This window comes from Sebastes umbrosus, chromosome 15 (assembly GCF_015220745.1).
Source record: "Sebastes umbrosus isolate fSebUmb1 chromosome 15, fSebUmb1.pri, whole genome shotgun sequence".
Classification (NCBI taxonomy): domain Eukaryota; kingdom Metazoa; phylum Chordata; class Actinopteri; order Perciformes; family Sebastidae; genus Sebastes; species Sebastes umbrosus.
In genome coordinates this window covers 15384638-15405463 of record NC_051283.1, presented here as the reverse complement: position 1 = coordinate 15405463, position 20826 = coordinate 15384638, and the positions used below count along the sequence as shown (strand labels likewise).

The 20826-nt window shown below is 37.5% G+C and overlaps 2 protein-coding genes across 2 annotated transcripts; one reads left to right on the top strand and one right to left on the bottom strand.

Moving 5' to 3' along the window:
• Window positions 1–12262: 12262 nt before the first annotated feature.
• tfpi2 (tissue factor pathway inhibitor 2) lies at window positions 12263–15839 on the bottom strand. The gene is made up of 5 exons (XM_037793659.1): window positions 15678–15839; window positions 15321–15491; window positions 14055–14234; window positions 13592–13765; window positions 12263–12700 (listed from the first exon to the last, which is right to left on the bottom strand). The coding sequence occupies exons 1-5, from the start codon at window positions 15748–15750 to the stop codon at window positions 12618–12620; spliced, it is 681 nt and encodes a 226-aa protein (XP_037649587.1). The 5' UTR covers window positions 15751–15839; the 3' UTR covers window positions 12263–12617.
• Window positions 15840–17955: 2116 nt separating this feature from the next.
• gngt1 (guanine nucleotide binding protein (G protein), gamma transducing activity polypeptide 1) lies at window positions 17956–18899 on the top strand. Its single transcript, XM_037794033.1, has 3 exons — window positions 17956–18017; window positions 18131–18229; window positions 18428–18899. The coding sequence occupies exons 2-3, from the start codon at window positions 18134–18136 to the stop codon at window positions 18551–18553; spliced, it is 222 nt and encodes a 73-aa protein (XP_037649961.1). The 5' UTR covers window positions 17956–18017; window positions 18131–18133; the 3' UTR covers window positions 18554–18899.
• The last annotated feature ends 1927 nt before the right edge of the window (window positions 18900–20826 follow it).

The following is a 20826-nucleotide window of genomic DNA, read 5'->3' as shown; positions in this document are numbered from 1 at the left end:
GAGGCAGCCTCTCCATAGTGTGTGTGTGTGTGTGTGTGTGCGCGGTTTGGACACAGTTCTGGACAAACAAACACCATAATGAGAAATTATATACAACTCAGTTTGTCTGTGAAGGTCAACAGAGACTTTAAAGTGACCTCTTTGAACAGGTTACCATATTTTTTTCTTTTATAAATGTCTTGAATGATATCTTAATCGATACTTGCTCTTCTGTCAGGCTCCCTTGTAGGTCTGACCAGGTACCACCCCACCATTTCTGCCCACCCCACACACACATACACGCCACACACACACACACACACACACACACACATACACAGTTATAATTATATGACCTTTCGAATTAACTTAAAACACTTTTTTTTCTTTATTATTGTTATTATTTACTTACTTATTTATTTATTTATTTATCTCACTTCTTATTATAAGTGTTGGTATTATTATTGTTATTGATATTATTATCATGACCATCATCATCATCTTTATTATTATTCATATTATTAATATATATGTCTATGTTTATATACTGTATTATATATATATATATATATATATATATATATTACACATTTATTTTCTTTTTGTTTTGTTTTTGCTCCCCCTATGCTCTACACATAAAAGGAAGGATGTCTGTATGTGTTTAAGAGTAGATATATGTCATATATGACCATCTAGCCTCATTCAATGCCAAACACATACCCATTATCCACATCACACACACACACACACACACGCACGCACACACACAACCTGCTTTTATCCCCTTGTATTGTCTTAGTTTTGTTTTGTTTTTGTACTTTGTTATTTGTCTTTCTCTGTATAATATATTTTGGCCTTTTTTATATATGTCCCTGCACATGTCTTCACTTGTTTTGTAATAACTTTATAACACAATAAAAATAATAAAAATAATAAATAAATAAATAAATATCTTGAATGAATAAAATATGTTGTTATCACTAATAGGCCTATAATGGTGAAATAATTTGTGACAAATCATATCATAAATTGTTTGCTTATCAAACTGATTATCTAATCATAGATATAGGCTTATTAAATCCTTCCTTCACACTTTATAGTCAAATAGTCTCACTATCAGGTGATAAACATTAGATTACAGCTGATACTCTGCAGATAACCTTAAAGGAGACCTTACTGGAGACATGTTTTAAAGGGACTATTTGTAACTTTGTACGCGCATAAATGTAGCGGGTCGTCACACATGCGCGCTCGCGTATGCGCATTCGCGTGTAGCCGCTGTACCCTCCTCCTCTGCCTGCTCGCCTTCACTCAGACAGCTCAGCTCGCTCCACCTCTAGATGTGAACGCGCGTTCACTACACACTGCAGAAGAGTTAGTTTAGCTCTGAGAATATCTAGAGAATGCACAGGGGACGTTTGTGCAGAAATAACTGCTGCAGCTCCTCCAGACCAACAGAGGTTTTCCATGTCTTGTGAAATGACGGAGCTCTACAGAGATTTACGTTGTCTTCTCGTTACCGACCGGGTGCCGGTGTCTCCTCTGCTCTCTCTGGCTGCGGGCGGAGAGAGCAGGGAGACACGTTGGAGAGCCCCGCTGCCTCAGCCTGCACTTAGGCAGGAAAAGCCAACACTAGGATCAGATCTAAATCATGTTCATGGAGAGACCTTCGTCTGGTCAGCTAACATTACTGCCAAGCAGCTGAAATATAGAGTGATATTGTGGTTTTAGCTGACGTGTGTCGCCTCACTGTTTTGAGTGATGCTCGTTCAGGTATATTGAGAGCGAGCAAGCGCGAGCCCGACGCTGACTTTCGTTGATTTCACGGCCACAGGTGTCGCTGTTAAGAAGCATTTCTGAAAGTTACAAATAGTCCCTTTAAGACATAATATAATATGTTTGGAATTGTCTGATATACAGTTGTTTTTGCCACTAAAAAAGTTAAATGATATGTTAAAAATTCATACAATTACATTATCTCCTTGTGGATATTTTCCATTTTAGAATTTTAACGGCAGGACACAAAATGACTCCCACCTAAACACTCTTACATTCGTCATATACGTACATATACTGTAGGTACACACATGACCTTGGACCTCTGCATTTAACCCATCCTAAGCATTTCGGAACAGTGGACTGCTGTTAAGTGTCTCACTTAAAGACACTTTGATATGCAGACAGCAGGAGACGGGGATCAAACCACCAACCTTGCAGCTAAAGGACCACCGGCTCTGAGCTACAGCCACCTCACTCCACATCGGAGTCCATTCTCCACATCAGCTTCTTCAAGTTGCATATTGGACCACAATTGGCTGCCAGTTGTGATGTCACAAAATCATGCTTTTTTTTATTTAAAGGTTCCCTGTGGAGTTTCAGTCCTCTAGCGCTGTGGCGCCGTTTTTCTATGCGTCCAGGTGATACACAGTCCTACCGATGGTGTCACACTATTCCACTGATCACCAGGTGGCGATAACACGCCAAAAGCTGCAATGCACCAGCAAAGATAGGGAAGAAGAAGACTGCAAGCTAAACATGGATGTAAACACTGCTGGATTTTAAATAGTAGTATAAATGATAGGGAGGAAATGCACTCAACGTATTTGTTGGACCTCAAGGCTACACATAGGTCTCATGTGTTTTGGTGAGTAATATTGACAGTAAACATAACTTGTGTTTGTTTAAAACAAAACTTTCAGCACCTTTTAGGTGAGCACAGAGAAACGTCTCCCCTTCTGCAGATCAATGTGAAAAAAGCCGTGAGTGAATATAGGATCTGCTTTAGTTAATGACGTCATTAACACGTCATTGATAACTGAGAATTAACAGGAGCGTTTCATGCTTTATCTCATTGCTGCTGTTTATGTTAACTCATATTAGCACGGCAACCAACTAAGTTTCATACCAAGATTTCTATACAACTCATTGTTGTCATAATGATATTAATAATAATCCATCCATTATCTGTAACCGCAGGTGATTTCCTTATTAGAGGTCTGGTAATTTGATGCCTGCTAGTCAGACTTGCCATCTACTGTAGATAGCTGGTGGTATATAAAACAGAACGGAACCAACTCCTTTGGGAACCTACTAGAAAAACAAGAAGTGCTTCTAATCGTTGTCTTTCTGTTTTCTCTTTACACTTATTTACAACACAATCAGCTGTTTATCTACGCCTCCCGCCATCACAAATTGAACATGTCTCATTTGCCCCCCCCCCCCCACACACACACACACACACACCCAGACAGAGACAGGTTAGTACATGTTGCTGCATACTTATAACACATTAGAACAGTGAACGGTGTGATGAGTCTGTCATCTCTAAAGCCAGGAGATCTGCAAACAAACCAGCAGAAGAGACAGAACATCCACCAGGGAGGAGGAGAGGAGTGGACAAACACAATCTACTTAGAAATGTTAGTCATCCACCCGAGCCGAAAACAACATCGCCCCTGTCAGCTACGGTTGACATGCACGTCTGCACACATAAATTAATTAGATTACCCCTCAATCATGCTACAGTATGTACACAAACTTTCCAATAGCAATGATTTCTGGACATGGAAAGATAATTCATTTTTGGGTTGTCAATGACAGATTTGGAGCTTTTTCCCCTCCTATCCACACCTGGATATACAGTAAGTCATCCTGAACAGTCGCATCATAAGCCTCCCCACACAAACACACACACACTTTGACTGGTCCCATTTGAAGTTGTGCTGCAGATGGTATTGCGGTTAGAGGACACTTCAACGGAAAAGCAAATCCTCTTCGCTGAATCCCCTCATTATGGTCAGATGTGGTGATGATGGAAGGTGGGGGATGAATGAGGAAACTGGAGCTGGAGGGACGCCTGCTTTGTGGGACATGCTGTGATGTGAAACTGGAGGATAATGATTCCAGAGAAAAGGCCATGAGTTCGGTGCCAGTATTGGCTGCGCCTGTGCATAGTCGGAATTTAATAGGACGTCACTGGCATGAAGGAATGTGATTTAAAAAAAAAAAAATGTATCTTGGAGAACTCAGGAACAACAAATGAGGCTGGAACGATTGTTAGCGCTGAAAATGAAAGGCGGTGGCGCGCTCCTGCTAATTATGCTCAATAAACAAGATGTTAGATGCAGTTTTTGTTTTCATATCTTTTCAGAAGGGATTACTCCAACATCCAACTAGAAACAAAACCAACTACAAACATTGTGTATTTCCATTGATTTTGTACACACACACTCTTTAATGGGTGCTGAATGAATGGGTGACGTCATCAGGAGTTGAATTCTTGTGGGTTCGCTGTGTGTTTGTCTGTGATATTTCATTCATAAATGTCTGCTTTTAGTGTCGGCTTCCAGCAGTGAATCAGGAAATGTGCTTCCTCAGTCTCTATGGAGCAGCTCAACGATTTGTTTCTAGATGACATAATCACTTTAGTCCCTCTGCTGCTCAGCTTCAGGAAAGACTGAGATGGACATTATTGAAGCCACATTTATTAATTCTATTTCAGGGTAATTTCTTTGAAAATTAAAGCTGCTATATTCAATATTTTTATATTAACAATGTCTACTGTTTTGGTTCACTTTCACTGCTTTTAAAGGGGACCTATTATGCTTTTTTCCCTTTCCTTTAGTGTGTTATACACATATTTTTGTGCATGTAAAAGGTCTGAAAAGTTACAAAGTCCACGCCAAAGGGAGAAACACTGCTCCTGAACTGCCTGAAACGCCCTGCCTTTTCTTCCGTAATGTGGTGATGTCACCAAGTAACACATTTGATTAATACCAGCCTATCGGCTGGTTTGGCACGCCCTCAAACAAAGCTAGTTAGAGCGGAGCTGGAGCGGAGTCCGAGGAGTTTAATTTGGTTGACCAATCACAACAGAGTGAGCCAGCTGACCAATCAGAACAGACTGGGCTTTTATTAACGGGGTGCAGGAGCTCAAACAGAGCGTTTCAGACAGAGGGTGAAAAGAGGTGCTGAAACACAGCCATTATGAGAAAGGTAAAATGTTTTTTGAACATTAAAGCATGTAAATATGTTCTAGTAGAAACCCAAAATACAAGTATGCACCTGAAAATGACCTTAATAGGTCCTCTTTAACTACATTTCCAGCAATGGGAAGGAAGCTGTTTTAAGCACAAAAAGACTCTCATTAAAGGGATAGTTCAGGAAGTTTTGAAGTGTTGTTGTAGGAGGTACTTATCAACAGTCCATAGTGCATTACCTACAGTAGATGACGCCGGCCAGTTTGGAGAAACAGATAGGAGTACTGGCACAGGAGCAAAGCAATGTACTGCTGTGGACGGGGCTGACAGGAAAACATATTTTAGCCATCTAAAAGAAAGGCTCACCTAAAAAAAAATCAATATCAGTTTAAGTGTACACCCAGCACCAAACAGCAGACAGACAAAGTTGGTCGACTGGTGAACATGGTGCAATGTGTAGCCAGATATTTCCCGCAGGAGTTGACGGAGAGCAAAACAGAACTAAGAGAACTGCGGATATTGTAATTACAGTCAACAGATGGCCAGAAACACAAATCCAAATTAATGATAATGTTGCTCTGTACCTGCTGCGCATGTGAAACCAAGCAACTGTTTCGCCATTTCAACTTTATAAGGTGATAATTGTGTTTACAGCTAGTTTCTGCTGCACCCAAGCAGCACAGGTTTAAGAGGGCGGGTTGTTTACTGGTACTTTGTTGCAGGTTTTAACGGATTATACTGTTTAATATCATTTTCTTTAGGTTTTGGTTCAAGGTTTTTGTATGGATCTGGATGTGACGCCAGTCAGAGTCAGTGATATTCTTACTGGAAACACTGTTACTTTGGAAAAAGTTATTGTAGCAGTGTGATCAGTTGGTTAATATTACTCTCATACATCTGTTTTTGCAATAAGTACAGTAAGCTCACATCCTTGATTAGTTTAGTTTGCAGCAGCTTTCACAAAAGACAGATTGCTCTCATACAACATGCTTATTCAGGGAATGTTTCCTCTTGTGGGCAGCATGTGGTGGATCAGCTTTCCTAAATTTAGGCTAATATATATTAAAAACCCATTATCAAGCCGTAAATTCAGCTGTGCCAATGTGTCACGCTGCAGAGTCTGCAGAAGAGCTGCTGAACGGGAGCCTGATCTATCTGGGAAGCTGGTAATTGAAGTGTACAGGAGAGGAAGAAGCTCCTGCTCAGATTGAAATCTTTATTATTTATTTATTTTATTTCAGCGCTTTTCAACTGTGCTGGAAGAAAAAAAAATATCATCTGGCTCAGGGAAAAATAGGCATCTGTATTTGTTCGTTCTGCTCAAATCACTTTTAATCTGTCCCAACCTTGATGGGAAAGGATGCTGGCACATTTGCAGGAGGGTGAAACCAGATTTATTCACAGCTATGAGTCATCTGCTGTGGTGGGATGTACATTGTCAAACAACAAAAGTACAGTAGGTTGTTACAGTAAAGACCTGTGGGTAGTATTTGGTCAATATTTTGTTAAAACAAAATTTTTTAACTGCCAAAAGTCTGTCATAGAAACTGTAGAAATTAGTATTCAGTTCCAAAAATCAATTACTGCACCACTACGGGAGCCAAGGCAGGCTGAAATTACATCAGGACTTTAGAAGCGGGAAGGTAATGACTATTAGTAAACCTCTACTACATGCATGTGAACAGGCAACACACACATTAAATGAATCTCTTTCTGTTGGCATTTCTCAGGGAATCAATTGATAATCTGCGAAGGCTTCGGAAGCAGAAGTATGGAGTCGTCTGACTTGTTTAATTATCAGCTATGTATGTTTGGCAGCCAGATGGAAAGTGAAGAACAGCCAACATTCACCAGAAGCATCAATCTTAGGTGTGTTTAAGAGGAAGGGGCGGGGTGCCTGAGATGTTCCATATTTACCCGACAGAGGGTGATGGATGTTGGGGAAACTCTGATGCCGTCTCGGGGCATGGTATGTTTGGTCTACAGTTTAAAAAGACCAAACTCTGACAGACAAAAAAATGAATCTTAAAGTAAAAGTTCACTTAAATTCACATGCAGTTTGTTACTCCTTGGCCAGAGTTCAATTTCCATCAGCAGGTTCGGTCTTCCAACACACTTTCTGTACACTGCTAATGTGATTCAATGCAGCAGTGTAAGTATTGCAAGATAAAGCTAATGGATAATTGACAGAAAAAAACATATTTCTGCTAGACAAAACTACTGCAGCTTTTTACTCCAGAATATGCTATAGTTACTTACATTTGTTTTTTTCTTATGAAAATAAAAAAAATCAATGAATAAAAAAAGAAATCGGTGAAGTAAAAAAAAATCAGTCTTTGGTTTTTAATGGTTTTTAAATGGTTATTAATAATTAAGGACGTCAATCGATTTAAATATTTAATTGTGATTAATTGCATGATTGTCCATAGTTAATTGCATATTTGTATCTGTTCAAAATGTACCTTACTGGTTGACGAAACATTGATTTAGATCATAGAACGAAAAGAGTATTTAGGGGAGAGCGGGGCCGGTTTGGACGGCAGGATTGTGCCTTTTTAGCAAGTTATAAAGCAACTATCCCTATGCCATTTTCCATGCTCATACTCATCCACATCCTCTCCACTTTCAACCTCAAAGTGGAGACCTTCTGACTCACATTTTATTCACAGTTTTGAAGTATAGCCTACATTATGTAAAGAAATGTTCACCTCTTGTTATTTGTCTTCTATCATACTGTTTTTAGTTATGCAACATTCAAAGCTTATTTTATGGTCTATCAGATGATGCTAGTCTTAGCTGTCTGAATTTTTGTTGGTAGTTAGCACAGGAGTCCAAAGTGTGTCTGCTCTCCCTAGAACGGTTAGGACAATATTGTTTATAATTCCTACCTTGTTACAAATCAACAAAAAGCAGACAATAACAAGAGAAAGGCTTTTCCCTAATTCATTAACACCACCTGAGTGAATGTTTACTCAGGTGGCAGCCAGTCAGAAAGTCAAATTCCATATCTCAGTAACTTATAAAAATTAAATATTTTTTACAAATGTTTTCTTTTTCTCAAAGAAATGTGTTAACAAGTGACATTAAATAAGGTGTTCAAATTTGCTCATAATGTTTTTTCAGTTTAAATGATATTTTTTAGAAAATATCGAAAAAAAAATCAAATATCGTGATATTATGTTTTGTGATATTGTATTGATTCTCAAAAACACTGTATTGATTTTTAATTATTAGTTTACAATTTAGTCAATACTTTATTTCATATGCAAAGAGATGTGCCCTCTCAGTGTATTTACCCTCTGAGAGTAGTGCTGTGATGTTGGATTTTACAGGGACTGTGATAAATGCAAATACAAATCCCACTGTTCTCATTGTATAAAAAAAGTAAACTTTTTTTTACTCAGATTTTATGCATATGGTGGTGTGTTCTTTATACTATGACAGTTTTCCTAAAATTATATATAAAAAAACGCAATATAACGCCTTACTTACAGTGATGTAATATATCGCAATATATTGAATCGTAACCCCTGTATCGTGATAGGTATCGTATCGCCAGATTCTTGTCAATACACAGCTCTATACCTTTCACGTTTGGGTTGGGCTCTAAAAAGTTGATAAATGTTAGCAGACACCTGCATCTGTACTGGGATCAAATTCAAGTAGTCTCTGAGTGATAGAAGGTTATTTGGTGTCAATACAAAAGTGTCCCAACTGACCCCGCTCTCCCCTACACCTAATGAGGTTTGTTTCCACTCAGCACCAACATTTAAAAACCTTAGTGCTCATATCATGTTATATTAAGTCAGGAGTTTTCATGAGCAATAACAAAGTTATCCATCAATCTGTAGAAAGGGATGTTTTGTTTGCTGATAATATCACAAACAGCTATAATGGATTTCCTGTTTGTGCCGTTGGGGACACTGGCACATTGGAAAAGATTGATTTGTCTAAAGCAAAAACTGTATCAGATTAGGATGTCGTTTCCTTCTGAAGAACTGTCTTTAAAATAATCAATTATTGCTTGACCCTCTTCCAGTGTCAGTTTTCTTAGATGAGAAACACCAGATGGGCTGGTTCTGGGCCAAAACCACAGAGAGAGTAAACTTGTAAACCATGCAGCTGGATCTCCATCCAGTGGTTTTTATACTCCCCTGCTGCCAAAACTGTGAGAGCACTCTGAAGTCAGGCAGTGCTCACTTCAGCAAACCAAATCCACCCACAAAAACAGATTGTGGTGGAATAAATGCTGCTGAGTCAACACCTGAGCTGCGTGGCGTGGGTTGCTCCAGTATTCTGAAACATTTAGTGGCTACAGGTGGCTGCCAAATTTGTTGTATCTGCAGTTTACTAGTTTAATTAAAGCAGGCAGAAAAATAGCTAATTTACATTAAACAATTTTTTTTTTACAAATAAATAGAGGATATATTTACACGTATCTGAACCCAAAAATAGAAGTGTCAGTGCTGAATTTTTTGCTTGTTGTTAGATATTATTATTTTATTTTATTTTATTTTATTTTATTTTATTTTATTTTATTTTATTTTATTTTATTTTATTTTATTTTTTTATCTATCTACGTATCTCATTCCTATTTCTCATTACGTTTGTGCAATATTGTTTCTGAGTTACTGTCACTTGCTTTCACAAGTAGTAGTAATAGTAATAGATTTCTTTTGAGTTATTTCATCACTTTTTTTAATCTTACACCTATTATTATTTTATCTTATCTTATATATTGCTGTTAGTGCTGAGCTGTCCCATTCTCTCATCCTATACATTTCATTGTACCGTAGACCCTGTGTAAACTAAAACTTGAAACTTGAAAACAAAGATATGTGATTCACCACCAGGGGGCGTCACCTACACCAACAGCATGTTGAGGCATCTTAAAGCAGTATACTTCATTTAGTATCATGTTAAATGTTAAATTAGCATACTTTATCTCCAGCAAGTATTTAGTACTTACCATAATACAGACATTATATTGTACCTACTTTAAAATTAGTGTTGTACTCTAATAACAACTTTTAAAATCAAAAATACAAAACAATATCTGACAAATGGTCAAGGCATCCTACATGGAATTTATCTAATTTTAAATGAGAAGCTTTAGTGTAAACGTCCATTAATCACCATAGAGAATGAGAGACAAAATCACCCTGCCTAATGCACTGTAGCTAATGAAATAACCAGAGCTGGATCAATTCATCTCAAGCCCTCTGGACTATACCGGTCGGTATTATATCGCCACCCATTAATGGTCCAAGACAGAGCTTTGTTATAATTAAAAGTTAACCAGCTGTGTCCATCTGTAGCATCTCACACATTTGTCATGTCTTTTGGTGATTAAAATAAACCGTAAGAGTGTGTTGCTGCAGGCTGTCATTGAACTCAAAACAGAAGATTTGTAACCATAATGGTGAGTTTTGGTATCATCTGCAACAGAAAAATTGCTTATATCTTGTAAAAAATATGCTGCACTGCATCATGCTTAAAGCTGCAGTCGGTAGAAATAAAGCAAATTTAAAAAAAAAACTTTATTTTTATAAATTGGTCACTATATCCTGACAGTAGTGCATGAGACAGGTAATCTGAAAAAAATCATGTTCCTCCAGTGTCCTCCGGTGCTCCTAATGGCATCTGCAAGATTTCACAGACTGGAGGAAAACAACCTATCAGAGCCGAGCTCCGATCAAACGGTCAAACTAGGCAGCGCTGATCAAATATGAATCAATGTTCTAAATAAAATCATAAATAAATAAATCATAAAATGATTTCAGAAACATCTTGAGTTGTACTGTTTACCTTTTAAAATGAGAACGTTTATGACCTGGCAGCCATGTTGAGATCAGTTGAGGAAATACCAAGCTCCGCCCACCAGCCGGAGCACACATTCTCAATTTACACCTAAACAGTACACTACCAGATGATTCTGAAAACATCTGAGGAGAGAAATAGGCATTACAGTAACAGAATATTGATTCATATTTGATCAGCGCTGCCTAGTTTGACCGTTTGATCGGAGTTTGTGAATTGATGATTGACAGGTACCTCTGTTGAATGAACAGCCAATAGGACTATATAGGATTTTTGAAAGCCTGAAAACAGAGCCATGAGGAGGTGCAGAGGTCTAGTCTTCTCTCAGAACACTTGAAGTACAATATGCTGACAGGTTATTATGGACTTTTTGCCCAATGATGTTAAAAATATTCTGCCTACTGCAGGTTTAATACCTGTACCGGATGAGATTCAACACGCCTGTTTTGCTGTTCCGCTTTCTACACATTTTAAATGTACTATTACTTTTATTTGTATTGATTGAAAACTTCAGGTAGGGAAGAAAAGTTTACCTCAAGGAGCAGTAAGTTGATTCAATTCCTCAAAACCACCAGTAGCGATGATTTCAACATAATGTGGCTTTTGAGAAGCTGAGGAGATTGTTAGGGTGACATCCTCTCTCACATCATTATTGTGTCGATGATTTAGCTTTGGTTGTTAACAGCAAAGGGCCTAGCCTAACCTTAATTGCTATTTATAGCTAAGCCAGATGGGTGAGCTGTTTCCTTTGATATCTTCCATAAATATTTATTGTCTGAAAAATCACACTGTGCTTCAACTATTCTATCATAGGAGATGGAACAGAGCAGAGATTTAGGACAGTAAGGACACTCTCGTAAAACACAGAATACTTAGAATTAATAGCATCATTCCCGTTAACAGTGCAATTTGATTTCTCCTGTGGTACATAAAGTACGTTATCTGGTGTTATTGATTAAAGAAAAAGTCAAATATGATTTAATAATTGAGTTTGGGAGAATATGTGTGTATTTGTGCATGGATGCATTTGCGTTTGTACTCATAATTGCGTGCTTTTCAGTAATAATTACAATAATTACATTATAATTAGACGTTGCTGGAAGCTCATGATTCACATTGTGTAAAGCTGCAGTTTCCTCTCCTCTAAACACGCAGAGACGTCCTAATGAACCTGCCATGGTCGTGTGATTGCTTCCTTCCTGATTCAAGGCTATGCAGAAGAAGCGACTGAGATAGGCTCGAGTGCCTCGCAGAGTATTACCAGATAGGGAGGGAAGACAGCCGCATTAGTGAGGAATGGAAGCGGCCCGGAGATAAAGTGAAAGTGACTGTGAGAAAGTGAAGGAACCAGTCAAGCCTGTTTTTTTTGGGTTGCAGTGTTGTTGTGCTTTGGTAAAAACTAATAAAGACACCCTTGAAGGTTGTATCCAATTGAAGAAATTGCAAGCAACACAAAATAAAGCACATAGAAGTACAAAAAAATGTACAATACTTCATAGAATTTTTTATTTTTATAAAAAAAATGTGCTTATATAACAGTTAGGCAAACAAAAATATTCACCATCATAATGTATTACTTGTACAACACATATTACATACATACAGTATCAAAATACACAATCAGGAACATTAGTGCAGTAACAAACTTCATCAAAATCACATTTGATATAGCTCATAAAGCATTACATACATACTGTACATACATATACCACTATAACTCTTCTTGTAACAACAAAGAAGAGCTGGTCGTCATTTTGGCATAACAAAAAAAAGTCAGTTTATTAAATGTTAGTTTCCTTTAAGGGCTTGTCCAAGTGAGAGTCACTGAGTGTCAGACGTCTACGCCTGCAAGTAAGTGATCGGCTTATTTCTATTCCGTCTCGCGCGACGAACTTTTCCTCGGCTTGTGTGTTGTTTCGCTCCTGGAACAAAAAATGTGTATAACAACAGATTAGTGTGATAAACTATAATTATATTCTCATAATAGAGCTAATATAACTTTCTAGGGTCAGATTTTCCTTGGTTTCCTCTGATAATTACATCAGGTGAAATCTCCAAATTCAAACCTATGGAGTTATAGGAGTGCCATAAAAAAGAGAATAAGTCTGAAAAATAAATAAATGTGGAAATACAAAGAAAAATTACAAAATGTAAAATAATAACTGCTAGCATTTTCATCTATTTTCACATTTATTTTTTTCATTTATTTCTGTATATATGTATTTATATATTTTAATATATATATATATATATAAATATAATGTAATTTATTTATTTTGATCCCATTAATTTTCTTTATTCTTTTCCCTATTGCTTTTGCTATTCCATGAAGGGCCAAGCTGTCAATCAACATTTCTGCCCAGGAAGTCAATTACTCTATTTTAAATTTAATTTAAAAAAGTAATTTATATGCAATAAATGAATATTTTTAAAAATACTGAAATAAATATATACAGAAATAAATTAATAAATACATTTTAACAAACTTGTGAAAATGATTCTAATTATTATTTTATACTTTATTATTTGTCATTTTATTACCACATTTTTTTATTTATTTATTCTTTAATGTATTCCTCTTTATATTTCCACATTTATTTCTTATTCTTTTACAGATTTATTGTTTTTTTATGGCACTCCTGTGACTCCATACTCTCCAAATTCAAAGGAACAAGTGGCTCTAACTGGCAATCCAAATACCCTCATTACTAAATTATGTCAAATTCTCCTCAAAAGATCATCTTCAGTTACAGGCTTCATCGTTGACACTGAGACAGTGAGACGTTCGCCACATGCATCCCTCACTCACACACCTTTAGCACACACGTCCATGCAGCTCTGCCTCGACACAAAGTTGTTGCTGCTCCCTCCGCAGCCCGAGTAGACAAACTCCTCGCACATCTTGGTGGCTGTGTTGTAGTAATACCGAGGGATGGAGGCCGAACAGCTCCCTTTGTCCAGAGGGTCCAGGCAGAGCACAGGGACAGCTGGAACATAAGACACAAAAAGACCATCAGTCATCAGCTGTGAAGAGCAGAACCGTCAGATTGCTTTTCTTCAAAAGTAAAATCATTGTTTCTGAAATGAAATGAAATCCATTGTACGTTCCTACAAAGGCATGATGAGACATTCTTTTCACACATGCTGAATGTATGCAGTTCTTTCTTAGTAGTGCCACTAAATTACACCTGAAATGCTTGTGCTGATGCCAGCGAGCGTCACTTCAGGATTACTCCGTGGCAACACGTCAGAGTAAATAATGATGTTCAAACTAACTTTTTCTTGGACTGCAGTACTCCTTGCAGGAGGCGAGGTTTTGGAAGCGATTGTAGTTGCCCTCACAGCCGCCGTAATAGAAGGACTCACACTGCATGGTGGTCATGTTGAAGAAGTAGCGGTGGAAGAGGGCCCTGCAAGGTCCTTCCTCTTTAGGAAACCTGCAGATCTGGGGAACCTCTGGAAGTGGGGGAAGACACAGTTTGAGGTTGGAGTTAGATCAAATGGCATCCTGGAGTGTTTGTGCACCTTTTGCACAAAGATAACTAACTTTAACAAGAATCTAATATACATTTATGATTTTCTTAACAGTCAAGGTACATTATCAAATGCTCAGCTCTGTACTCGCTGATCTTTATTCCATGGTCTTCATGACTTGCTTTTACTTGACAAGCATACTTTGTGATGTGCTATTATTGTGTTTAGCTGTGTATTGTGCGTTTTGTATGTTCTTTCTTGTTTGACTGTACAATGTTCTCTTTGTTTTGACCTGCCAAGGGACTACAGATGTGAATTATCTTAAAGCTATAATCTGGTACGGTGCATCAAATGGTGACATTTATGTTTTAAACTGTATATGGTCCCTTTTAAATAAATAAAATAATAATAAATAAAATATAGAAAGTGAAGAACCGGTTCTTGTGCTTTTGGTAAAACTAATAAAGACACCCATATGCAAACACTGCTGTGGTTGAAGAAGTTGTAAGCAACACATTTTGAGTTAATTACTTACTCAAATAACACAAAAAAAAATTGCACAAAATTAAAAATCTGTACTTTTAAAAAAAAAAAAAAAAAATGTGAAGAGTAAACCACACCCACTGGAGGTGGGGGATGACAAAGTTTGAGGTTGGGGTTAGATCAAATGGCATCCCGGAGTGTTTGTGCACCTTTTGCACAAAGACAACTTACTTTAACAAGAATCAAATATACATTTATGATTTTCTTTACAGGCGAGGTACATTATCAAATATAGAAAGTGAAGAACCAGCCAGGCCAGTTTTTTTTTTTGGTTGTTGTGCTTTTGGTAAAACTAATACCCATATGCAAACACTGCTGTGGTTGAAGAAGTTGTAAGCAACACATTTTGAGTTAGTAACTTACTCAAATAATACACAAAAAATTGCACAAAATTAAAAAATCTGTACTTTTTTTGCAAAATAAAAATGTGAAGAGTAAACCACACCCAGCTCCCATTCCACAGCTAATATAGCAAGGTCACCCTCACCTCAAGTGTACATTATGTCCATCACATTGAGGACTTACTTGGGATTCTGAAACATGTTTTCTGGCACTGCTGGTAACTCTTGAAGTTGTTGGCATTGCCTTGGCAGCCTCCGTAGTAGAAACGCTCACACTTTTGGGTGATAGTGTTGTAGAAGTAGCGCTCGAGTTCTGCTCTGCAAGGTCCCTCGTCCACTTGAAGGAGACACACGGCTGAAAGAAGCAAAGATAGTGTTACTGAAACACCAAAAAAAACACCAGAGAGAAAAAAAAAACGCAGCAATGAAGCTTTAAACTGCTGCGCGTAACAGCTGGAATGGCAACATGTCTTTTACGCACCAGATGTTGTGATGGCTAACAACAAAATAGAGAAGAAACGAGAATAAAACATGCTGTTACCTTTCGGTGTCAACGCCAAAACGTTGTAAAACGAGGAGAGAAGTGTAACCAGCGCTAATAAGAAAAACTCCATTGTTCAACTTTGTTGTGCTCCAAACTGCTCCAACTCTTTTCCGCTTTGTTAAACCATCCACAGCCACATCCTCTTTTATAGTTGAGTGAAGTGTCTCCCATGGGGAAGTTTAGGGGCGGGGATGCAATGACTCATTTTCATAAACTAGATCACAGTGGTGATGAATTCATCACTGACATCAGAGAAACTCGTTTTTATTATTATATTGCGTATAGAGGAGTGTTTAATAATGACTAAGGGCAGATTCAACTCAAATGAAATGAACAAGGAAGGAAGTTGAATTCCCTCTGCCGTCAGTAGTCACTGAGGATGATGATGATGATGATGATGGTGATGATGATGATGGTGATGATGTTGATGATGATGTACAGATCGAGATCCAGCGGTTGGAAAAGTTCTCAGATACTTTACCTAAGTAAAAGTAGCAATACCACAGAGTAAAAATACAGTGCTGTACTCTTACAAGTAAAAGTCTTGCATTCAAAAGCTTACTTAAGTAAAACTACATAAGTGTATATATATATATATATACACACACTTATGTACTTTTACTTAAGTAAGCTTTTGAATATAATATAATATAATAATAATATTTTTTGAATATATACATATATATATATATATATATATATGTATATATTAGTTATTATAAGTTATTTTATGATTGTCCATAGTTAATCTCAATTAATCACAAATCGCACATTTTTATCTGTTCAAAATGTACCTTAAAGGGAGATTTGTCAAGTATTTAATACGTAATCAACATGGGAGTGGGCAAATCTGTGTGCTTAATGCAAATGTTTTTTATATATTTATTATTGGAAATCAATTAACAACACAAAACAATGACAGATATTGTACAGAAACCCTCACAGGTACTGCATTTAGCATAAAAAATATGCTCAAATCATAACATGGCAAACTCAAGCCCAACAACAGCTGTAAGTGTGTCAGTGTGTCAGTGTGCTGACTTGACTATGACTTGCTCTAAACTGCATGTGATTATCATAAAGTGGGCATGTCTGTAAAGACATTTAAAATTGAACTTCAACCTCCAAAAGATTGATTGTGTTAATGTGTTAAAGAAATAAGTGTCGTTAAAAGTAATTTGCATTAATGCATTATTATTGCGTTATCTTTGACAGCCCTAATATCTCTCTCTCTCTCTCTCTCTAAGTAAAGTATAATTATAATAATTTATAATTCAAGCCTTCAAAGTAACTAAAGCTATCAAATAAATGTAATAAAAAGTAAAAAAAAAAAAAAGTAAAATATTTGCCTCCAAAATGCAGTGGAGTAGAAGTATAAAGTAGCCTAAAACAGAAAAACCCAAGTAAATTACAAGTATCTCAAAATTGTACTTAAGTACTGTACTTGAGTAAATGCACTTCATTACATTCCACCACTGTCGACATCCAGTAACCCCCAACAGTATCTCTGTAATGTTTCCACAGTATTTCGCTCAAACCAAAGTGAGACAGACACTCTTGTGAAACAATAACACATCTAACTTGTCCGATCAATTATCCTGCCAAGTTCTATCACACATACCAGTCTGACTGGATCTGACACACACACAGACACACACAAACATGCACACACTTTCACTCGAAGCCCCAAAGCGTCGTCACCTACATCTCCAACCTTGTGCTCTATATTTTATCTATTGTTTTGCTTAATAATTGCAGCCGCCCCCAAAATTCTTTCAAGAAAGCATAATGTCTTTGCACCACTAAATTTTCAAGGTCACCATTCCTTTGACTTGAAGGCAGCAATGCGCAATAAAATATAGCTGTGTGGCTTCACTTATCTGCATAATTGTGCCATCTATTGTTAAGGATGTTGTTGGAAAACTGCCATGCAGTCATGTTCAGAATAATGATGTGTCTCCACCTTGACAGGTGGAGGCTAATTACAGATTAGACGTCTTTAAATGTGACCTGATACATGAAGCGCCACCCCTTAACCCATTTCTGAATATGAGGAAATAAACTGGGTCAAATCAGCACAAATCCTAATTTAATATGCAATAAATACACCTTCTTGTTGTACATATAATTAACAAAGAAGCCAAACAGACACCTGTGTGAATCACCGTCCTGTTTGATACTTCAGAGACTGTCTTGATCATACAATGGGGCCTTGTTTTAATCAGATTATCAGATTAGGGTTGTGTATGCAGATTGCTTTATAACCCAGATTAAGGGAGAGGAGAGGAATTCTTCAACAGGATTTCGAGAGTGAAGGACTGCTCCCTGTAAGCATCCGTAAGTACATTTCTATTCTATCAATTAAGTTTTGTTGAGTTTGAATCCTTCGAGATCATTTATCTGTTATATGGCGGTGAAGATTTCGCAAAAAATGTTTCCTCTTTTGACAGAGAATGCCGTACATCAATATAGATGACCTGACGGACAAGGACAAGGCTACAATGGAAGTAACCCAACTTAAAACTGAAATAAAACTTGAGAGGTGGTTGGTGAGTTTTTTTTTTTTTTGCACTGAGCTGATGAATATCTTTATTGTTAAGTATTGTTTAAATTAAGTTTTCAGACTTTTATCCTTGTCATAATTTGTCAGTTATACACAGTAAATTCTACCAGGAACAACATTTAAAACTGAAATACAGTACTTGTCTGGATAAGAGTGTCTGAACACCTCTGTGTGATCACTTTAGACATCTAAATGCTGCGAGGAAATCAAGGAATACATTCAGGCTGGAGAGGACGAGGACATCCTCGTCAAAGGCATTGCAGAGGATAAGAACCCCTTCAAGGAGAAAGGTGGCTGTGTCGTCTGCTAGACTGGACCCGGGGAGCTTTTCATAGCTCAGATTAGCACCCAAGGACATTCTCCCTCCCCTCATAAAATGGATTTGCAGACTGAGAAGAGCAGAGGGGTATAATAAAGAACAGAAATTATAAAACTTCACGAGTTCCCATGTAAACAATTCCCCATCTTCAGGCCAGATTTGTAGCCTTATAATTTTATTCTTTAAAAAAGATGCAATAAATAAGAGTTGTATTTTGCAAGGGTTGTGTAATGCTTCTCTCTCATGTGGTGTAAATAGTCTGAGCAAATGGGCCCATGTGTTGTTTCAGTTTCATACACAGAAGCAACTGTCATTAAATGTGCTTGTTTATAACTCAGCCTGTCTCCATCATTCACTGTGGGAGGGTTTCAGACAGAAACAGATACAATTTCATAACTCAGTTTGCATATATTTAGAGTTTACCCAACTTTTTCTCATAAATCTTTACAAGATCATTAACATTTTGTATCCGTATTTAAAGGACCATAGTGGGCAAGTTATAGCTCTTTTTCTGCATAGTTTGAAAATGTTTTGCCTGGTATAGAAGAATACGATTTCTATAAATGGGTAAAAACATGCAAATCTAGTGGTATGATTCTTTAAGATGGTTGTTTTCAATCGTTTTTCCTTGTGACCAGGGTCGGCTTAAGGCAAAGGCCATATAGGCAGTCACCTAGGGATTCTGGGGGGCGCTGGTCCCCTTCTAAAATAAATAAATAAATAAATACCGGTGGTAACCAGTGAACAAATAAAGAAAGAAATAAAGAAATACACTTTTCCCCACTTAAACTCTCGTCGTAGTGAAACTGACTAAACACTTTTGAGCCAACAATATCAGGGGCCAGTTGTTTATTTATATTATGATAAATACAGTTATTTATTAAAATAAAAATCATGTCTGTTTGTGACCCTATGTCACACAATGTGTTATGTGTCAGGACTTCCACCAAAGAGGAATTTTCATTTAACAGTGATTCATTCAGTGATTTAAATGATTTTTAGAAGTCTGAAGAGGCAAAAACTAGCCGGTATTTCACAATAAAATAGCAAAGATGAGAGAAAAGAACACAATGTACAATTTTTTTATAGAGGAAGGTAATGTTTTTTTTCATTCTCTCCTATTTTGCAACTTCTTGTGCAACTTATGACCCATTTAAATGTTCTGACCCCTATGTTGGGAACCACCTCATTAGTAGATGTCATACGGTAAGTGGTAAAAGTCCTTTTTTCTATTTGTTTAATGGTTTTTCTCCAAAACGACAGAAGTCAAACACTACTAACATTTACATTTCCCACTGGGGTTAAGTTTTATCCTGGCAGAAACCCAAAGTGCAAGTCAAGCTCAAGTTCAAGTTCAAGTTGTTTCCTCCCAAATACTAAAAACACTACTTCTTGTTTACAAATCACTAAAGGGGGTAGGTCCAAATTACCTCTCAGATATGCTTCAGCAGTACACACCTACTAGACCTCTAAGGTCACTGGGAAAAAAATCTATTAGTAGTGCCCAGAACAAAACATGGTGAGGCTGCTTTTAGCTGCTATGCTGCTCAACTGTGGAACAAACTTCCAGATGAGATCAAAGATGCACCAACAGTGGCCACTTTCAAATCTAAACTCAAGACCAAACTGTTCTCAGACGCTTTTTTTTAATTGATCAAATGCTGCACTTTACTGTCTTTTGATTGTTTTTATAACCCTTTTAATTTGTTCTTCTTCTTCTTTTTCTTTTAAAGGGACTGTTTGTAACTTCTTACACGTATAAATCTACCGGGTCGGTTTCCCATGTGCGCTCGCATATGCATGCTCGCGTGTAGCTACGCTGTCAAGACTCAGACTCCAACACAAACTACACGGAAGCACCAAAACCTCTTGGTTGTATCTAGTGAAGCCCGTCTGTTAAAGGACGCAAGGGAGACCGTAGCTTTGGTCTCCAGGGCCGGAGTCTCTGATGTACTCTGCTCCTCTGCTCCTCTGCTCTGCTGCCTGTCTGCATCCTGCTCGCTCCACCTCACGTGCATGCGCACACACTCCACACTGCAGAAGAGTTAGTTTAGCTCTGAGAATATCTAGTAAATGTACAGTGGACGTTTGTGCAGAAATAAATGCTGCAGCTCCTCCAGACCAACAAAGGTTTTCCATGTCTTGTGAAGTGAAGGGGCTCCGCAGCGAGAAACATTATCGTCTCCGGAAAAGCCAACACTAGGATCAGCATTGATTCATGGAGAGACCTTCGTCTGGTCAGCTAACATTACTGCCAAGCAGGT

What these genes read in the sequence shown, in the direction of transcription:
- tfpi2 (XM_037793659.1), bottom strand. Translation starts at nt 15,750, where the DNA reads ATGGAGTTTTTCTTATTAGCGCTGGTTACACTTCTCTCCTCGTTTTAC. An exon ending in GTACTGCAGTCCAAGAAAAA is followed by an intron (nt 13,766 to 14,054) that starts GTTAGTTTGAAC and finishes CTTATGTTCCAG; the next exon opens with CTGTCCCTGTGCTCTGCCTG. An exon ending in CATGGACGTGTGTGCTAAAG is followed by an intron (nt 12,701 to 13,591) that starts GTGTGTGAGTGA and finishes TTTTTGTTCCAG; the next exon opens with GAGCGAAACAACACACAAGC.
- gngt1 (XM_037794033.1), top strand. Translation starts at nt 18,134, where the DNA reads ATGCCGTACATCAATATAGATGACCTGACGGACAAGGACAAGGCTACA. An exon ending in TAAAACTTGAGAGGTGGTTG is followed by an intron (nt 18,230 to 18,427) that starts GTGAGTTTTTTT and finishes TGATCACTTTAG; the next exon opens with ACATCTAAATGCTGCGAGGA.